The 7,436-nt window shown below is 43.5% G+C and overlaps 1 protein-coding gene across 1 annotated transcript; it reads left to right on the plus strand.

Moving 5' to 3' along the window:
- Positions 1–4,664: 4,664 nt before the first annotated feature.
- Positions 4,665–6,675, plus strand: apoa1a (apolipoprotein A-Ia; the record flags this gene model as incomplete). Its single annotated transcript, XM_080835627.1, has 3 exons — positions 4,665–4,707; positions 5,157–5,301; positions 6,075–6,675. 3 exons carry the CDS (start codon positions 4,665–4,667, stop codon positions 6,673–6,675), a joined length of 789 nt encoding a protein of 262 aa, XP_080691753.1.
- Positions 6,676–7,436: the final 761 nt, after the last annotated feature.

Below are 7,436 nucleotides of genomic sequence, written 5' to 3' on the forward strand. Positions count from 1 at the left end.
TTTGTGTAGAGTTAAAAAGTTACATCTATCTTGCCTATCCGACACCTAGGCTGGTCGAACCTGTCACTATGGTAATACTTTCCCCTTGTGACGTCATGATAAAGATAGCCTGCACACTTGAGTCGAACAGAATGTGGCCCTGAAATGATGTGTCTGTGCGTGTGAGTGAGTGTGTCCGGCCTTAAAATTCACTGTAATGGATACTGTAACCTCCATTGAGCATCCAATGCACGACCGCGGTGTCTTAAGCACTTAACTTGCTTCTCACCTGTCCCTGCATCTCAGTGTGTCTGTTACAGAGTGTGTCTGTTACAGAGTGTGTATCTGTGTGTGTGTGTGTGTATATGTGTGAGAGAGAGAATGCACCACTGTACCTGAGCATTAAAATGCGTAAGCTTCCGTTAGAGCATTGTGTGTCTGTGTGTTAGGTGAGGTGTAAATAAGCATAGGTCTGTATATAACATATGTCAGTGTTGAGCTTGATGAAGTAGCGTTGTGTGTTTACTGTGTCTGTGGTGGTGTCTAACAGAAGTGAACGTCCCCCCCCCCCTGAGTCGTGAGCACTCTGCCTGGGCTGATGGCACATCCCTATATTCAAAGCATTCCAATAAAGGGGTATACCTGTAAGCCTGTGTGTGTCTGTGGCTTTACCACTGATATCCATCTTCTGATATCACAAGAACCTATCAAGTTGAATAAGATAATGAGAATTGATTATGACTCTTGGGTGTAGAATTAACTTATTATATGATTTACTTCTGTGCTGAATGGAGGCTCAGTGGAACTGCATGGGTCAGTATTTTAAAATAAGAAACCAGAGTTTAAGGGACTGGGTTAGGGTTTTTTTAAACATTTAAAAAAATTGCCTTGTATTCATTTGCAAATGGCTCCTTCTCCACAATAAAATATAGCTGTATCTATTAGAGGAATTTAAGTGGGTTACTTAAAGTTCATAATTCAGTTCGATTTTATGAGAGGTGCAAATAAATGTCAATTTAGAACGGATAACACTGAATTTCCGTACTAGATGTTGACCTCTAGATGTCAGCAAAGAGATATCTGTGCGGCTGTCGTTCAAGTAGGACAGCTCTCTGGTAATGGTCATGTATTGTCATCATAAAGAATGGTTTTGATTAAATTATTTAAATAAAGGCCCTCCACATAAATCTGACTACCAATTGGGTTTAATAGAGACGTAGACTAGTAAGCATGAAGCTACTTTAAGTCTGAGATGTTCAAGAAGTTGAAAAAGTAGAGCAGGGATGTTTGACTGCACATTTCCATAAGGAAATTCACTTAGTATGAGTGTGGCAGTGGAGCCTTCAGACTATTCTCTTAATCACAGCAATGATTCATGCAGCTAAATAGAACTTCACCCAAAGCTTATCTCAATTTACCCCTGTACCATACTCTCCCAATGCCCATGTCTAGCATGGTTGAAGCCATAGGTGTCCACTCTGAGCTGAAGCAGATCTTCTCCTCTCCGTCTTATCACATGTGGACTTTGCTTATTTATTTTAGACCATACGTTCTTGACCTTTTTAACCACACAGCAATCCCCTATGCAGTCAGAACTATCTGCTCATCAGCACAAAGGAGTGACAGACTTTAGGAAGTCCAAAGTTCCTACGCCCCCATCACTGCTCCACAACAGAATACAAGAGGTCCTTACCTAGACCAGATTGTGCTGTGGACTCTGGAACAAATCCCACCCTCATCAACCCCAGAGTTCATATGACGGACCGGCAGTTTGTTGGGGGAAAAGGGTCCAAGCTACAGCAACTAGCTAAGCATGATATGTTCTAACTGTTAAAATCATGTTAGGCCATAGGTTCGGGTCCTGGTTCAATGCCCCCTCTACAGTTGAACTGTTGCTGAGCTGGATGTTTTTTTGGGTTTTTTTTGAAAATAGGGTTTTTCACTCTTGCTAAGCATCATAAGTCATATCAGTATTAACACCATGCAAATAAATCTCTCCAATGTATGAATGTATGCTATTTCTTTATTCTGACTTTCTTCCTAAAGGTGAATGACCTTTATTCCTTTTTGACTTTTCACATAATGTTAGAACAACATGTGCTAGATAATTAGTCATCTGCCAACAGAACACAGGAGGTAAAATGAACAGCATGTAGGAGGTCTGACACGTCACTAGGTGAGATAATGTCATTTCAAAACCATACATTTTTATTGCCACCATAACTACCGTTGTCGCCCCCAGAGTCAGCATTTCTAATCAGCATCACTCTTTCCAGTTCAAACACACATACATTGAAAGCGTATGCTTTCCTTCGGCAAGTTCCCTTATGAAATCACCAAGGCCCATACTTGGTTCAAGTAAGCTCATTCAGAGTAAGAGACTTGTGGAAGACGTCTAAGCGAAAGAACAAGTTTATTCCGACGCTAGCCACATTAACCTCGCATGCCATGAGGAAGCATCTACTTCTGTGAGGAAAGATATTTTGTTAGGAGAAAAGTATTCTATCTACATTACAAAAACGTACAGTTCTTATTATATATTGACATTGACAATAACATAGGTGTTAGGCGAGGTGGTGGGTGTGTCTGGAGGTCAAAGGGGAGGTCTAGCTTGAACACATCCAAACATTTTAGCATCTATATGGCCCTACCTGGCCATAGCCGGCCAGGTAGGGCCATATAAATGCTAATATGTTTGGCTTCAGCCATCTTGTCATGGCTATAGACAAAAGCCAACAATCAGGGTCCAATAGCTCTAGCTCCAAGACACACAAAAGCCAGGAACCACGTCTGATGGCTCTCAACCTAGACAAGAGGTCGGGAGCAAAGCCTGATGGCTCTGGCCTGGTTCTATTCAAACTAAGAATGGGGGCCTATTTGAGATATGGTCTGGTATGTGAAGTTATGGTCTGATTACTGATATTCACCAAAATCTAACAATATCCATACACACACATACACTAATATACATGTGTACACACACAAGTGCAGCCAAAAGGAAACCAAAAAAAGTAATGATTGCATCAGCAATCCGATTACTATATTTAGCAACGATTGGCACCCGGGTTTTAAGCGATATGAGAGAACACATGAGCCAGAATCCATGACTGGCACACACCAGCCAGAGTAAGCACCTCTCCCTGTACAGGGACCTCCATCTCACCCCCACCAGCACACCCAGTCAGAGCAGGCCAAATTCTTCAGGATGCCCTCTGTGCCGTTGAACATGATTTTGTCCACCTCTCTGAAACCCTCCTAAACCCAGTGCCAAGCAAAGAGTCACTGCCTGAGGTGACGTGAGGAGCACTTATTAGGGGCCACCTTAGAATATCCTCTCTGTTTGCTAAATGTTAGCGTAGGTAAGCATAAGTGTCGGAATGGAATGCAGTGGTGGTGCATTGTTCTGCCATGTGATTTACAACTTTTGTGACTAAATATGTGTGGACTGAGTCATGTACAAAATGAATGGGTATGCCTCAGCAAGTTGTCACTGTATTTCAGATCTGATGGTAGTCTGAGGTTTCACATCACTTTATACAGGGTCTGGAAGCATGTGTGGTGTGACTTTGTCACACGCAAGACCAAAATATGGCTTACAGATTGTACTTTTGTTGCTTTGTTACTATTGTTACTAAGCTTTCACTAAGTACATATGACTTCTCCTCTGTTCTTTATTTTTTCATGTGTTATCCAATGACCCTTTGTGGCTGATAGACTTAATGGCAAAGAACAAAAAAGCAAAAGATAAGTTAATCAACAATGTTGCAACCATTGTTTTATGGATATTTATCTTGTCAGTGTTGTGGTGAGATGGTTGATCAATTCATTCAGAGCAGATATTTGAAAATAAGATTTTTTTTGTTAAATTGGTCATGTTCTAAGATGCCAATGGCCTTAGGGTGTTACATGAGAAAATGTACAGAAATGTTTGTGTGTGTGTGTGTGTGTGTGTTTTTTTTTGTGTGTGTTCAGTGTGTTAGCTGATTTGCTCAATGCAGTTAACTGACTTTCCCTCCCCCCTCCCTTTGTGACCGTTGAACTGCCATGCATGAGGTCTGAGGTCCAATCCTGTCACCACAGCGGCCTATAAAAGCCATCGGGCCCTTTGCCTCAGCCTCACTCACCTCGAGCAGCACCCTCAGGTAAGATGGCCAGCCCGGAAGGAACAGACGAGAGCACTGAAGACAGAGACAAGAGAAGGAATGATGGGAGAGAGGGTGGGGGGATAGAGAAGCTAGAGTCAGTGGGCAGAGAGGAGTTGGTATGGAGTCAGGACCGAAAGACAGACAGATGACACATTCAATTGATATTTTGAGATCATAGAAAGAGGCAAAGAGAAAATAGTGGAAATATGGTATTGAATTGAAAACAGAAATGAGTAAACGGGAGGGTCTTATTGCAAGAGGAAGAAACGGGAGTCATTAAAGATTGGGAACAGAGTGTAGGAATGTAGAAGCACAGGAGACAGAAGATCAAAGTCGGTTCTATGTTGGTGTTTTATCAAAATGTGTGACAAAAAGAGCATTTAAACAGGGATCCTGTGCAGTAATTCATTGCAAATAGGGATATAGATGGAAATAGAAAATAAGTATGGAAGGGTTTGAAAATCAATGTTTTTAATTGTGTTTTCTCTTTCTTTCTTTCTCTGCTCTCTTGTCTTTCTCTTTTATCACAGGGATATCACCATGAAATTCGTGGCCCTTACACTTCTTCTTCTCCTGGCCGTTGGTGAGTATTCTTTCATTACGCTCTCACATTCAAAGAACACACAGACAAGGTCAAAGCCCTTTATGCATGCTGACTTGCTGAAATGCATCAAAGCCATGCAAGCCATTATGGGTTAATATACAATATGTATATGTATAATTTGAAGAAAAATGTGTAGGATTTTACTAATACCAAGGTAATGGGCTCAGTTCATTATGTAAAATGTATGGCTTTGGTGTTCTGGAGACTTCTGTGGAGCCCAGTTTACCGTATGGCTAATTCAGTGTTGGGTGGATTTAGCACCATAGACCATACACCAGACCTACTCGTCTACCATGGCTTTCCTAAGTGGGGCCTAGTTAACTTCCTTAACTCCTCCTTAATTAAGTCCTTTCCTCAATCGTGCCTAGTTAACTTCCTTAACTCCTCCTTAATTAAGTCCTCTGATTCCCCGACCTTTCTTCCCCCAGGCTCCCAGGCCCGGTCCCTGCAGGCCGATGCCCCCTCCCAGCTGGAGCACTACAAGGCTGCCAGCCTGATGTACCTGACCCAGGTCAGGGAGTCTGCCATGAGGACCCTGGACCATCTGGACGGCACAGAGTATGAGCAGTACAAGTAAGGAGATACCCTCTCAGCTGCTATTGCTTTTCATGTTGATGGGGGACCTGCATGCTCACAAAGAGTCATTTCATACCATTGGGTGCTGTGGAATACCTGTGTCTAAATTTCCCAAACGAGTTTTATGGACTTTGCCCATGGTACTGTTTTACTTGCAGTCACTGGCCATATCTGATTGTACTCACTCAAAAGCCTGAAATGAGAACAAATGTTCTAGGTCACTTGTTCCTGACACACTGTAGATCTATAGCTGTTAGGGGATGCTGATAATAGTAGGGTGTGGTTGGGGTGTGATGATGGGTACATTGACCCCACACAATCTTGATAGAATCAAGTGATCGCGTCCTGACTGATTTGAGGTTGAATGCTACAAATCCTGCAACAAAGAGAAATACGTAGAAATACAATGTGACATACTATGTGATAAATCTACCAAGATTACACCATTGTCTTTTATTAAGTTTGTCTTTAACTCTTAAGATAACGGTTTGTCTAAATTTTACAATCAAATCATAAAAGTCAAGTTTCCGCTTTAGAATCCACCCACACCCAATATCAGAATGACAGAATACTAGTTAAAGTCTCACTGCTCCCCGCTGTAGCCCCAAAGCCTCCCCATATACATTCCAATGCCCTCCCCATATACATTCCAATGCCCCCATCATATACATACCAATGCCCTCTCCATATACATACCAATGCCCTCTGATTTTCCTCTCCTCTAACCCTTCCTCTTCTCTTTTCCTCTCCACCCCTCTTCTCTTCCGCAGGAAGAAGCTGACAGAAAACCTGGACCAGCTTCAGGACTATGCCAAGACCGCTTCCGACTCTCTGACCCCCTACACTGATGCCTTCTCCACCCAGCTCCTGGACTCCACCCGCACCCTGCGCGAGCGCGTGGTTGCCGACGTTGAGGATCTGCGCTCCAAGATGGAGCCCCACCGCGTGGAGCTGCAGGAGGTGCTCCAGAAGCACGTGGATGAGTACCGCCAGAAGCTGGAGCCCGTCTTCCAGGAGTACGCCGCCAAGAACCGCGCCGAGGTCGAGGCCCTGCGCACCCAGCTGGAGCCCCTGATGGAGGAGATGCGTCAGAAGGTGGCCGCCAACGTGGAGGAGACCAAGTCCAAGCTGGAGCCCATGGTGGAGGTCGTGCGCACCAAGCTGACCGAGCGCCTGGAGGAGCTCAGGACCCTGGCCGCCCCCTACGCCGAGGAGTACAAGGAGCAGCTGGTGAAGGCTGCTGGCCAGCTGAAGGAGCAGATCGCCCCCCACGCCGAGACCTTCCAGGCCAAGGCCGGGCCCGTGTTCGAGGACATCAAGACCAGGTTCATGGCTCTCTACGACACCGTTGTGGCTTCCATGAAGGCCTAAACGCAACCAGCCACTGACTCCATCACTCCATGCGCACACATACACACAGACAGGAAAGGACACACATATGTTAATGCAGATATGCAAAGCTTGCAAACACTGAAGTCACAGATTTGACCATCCCTTCAGTGTTAGCTGGACTGCAAGTGAAACTTGTGTTGTGTGAAACATCTTCCTTCTCTGGTAACTCCACCTCACTGTGTGATGTTGGTAATAAAAAATTTAAAAACATCCAAAGTCTCTGACCTTTCTTTACTTTATGGTGTTTGTATTTTTTTTCTCATTTAATTCCCATACATTTATTTTAAAATGCAAAAATGCTTCAAAGACAATTTAGCAATCTAAACATACAATTATGTTGCATCCTCAGTATTGAATCATATACTACATGAAAGCTCTGCATCAAGTACTGACATTAACCAATGCAAAACCATATCAAACCATCTTGAATCACAGTATCCCTAATAACCAGCTCAACAAGGCATACAGCTGGCATATCTTTTGCTTGTCTGTGAACATATCTGAAATGTGTTGCTTGAACGTGCCTTAGATTAGTGTATGTTTGGCTTTTTTGGTTTGGCTGACTTTTAAGATGATACAGAATGAGGGCTTCTCATTCTCAGTCTAGACATGTCTCTTGAAAAACTGGATTATGCGCGCTATCCACCATTGTAAATAGTTGTTACTGCAGTTCCCTAGAATGGCTTCCAGCTGTGAATGAATGATTGCACTCCGCTAATAGAAAAATGACAAGTACCATT

Source organism: Sprattus sprattus (genome assembly GCF_963457725.1).
Source record: "Sprattus sprattus genome assembly, chromosome: 1".
Taxonomy (NCBI): domain Eukaryota; kingdom Metazoa; phylum Chordata; class Actinopteri; order Clupeiformes; family Clupeidae; genus Sprattus; species Sprattus sprattus.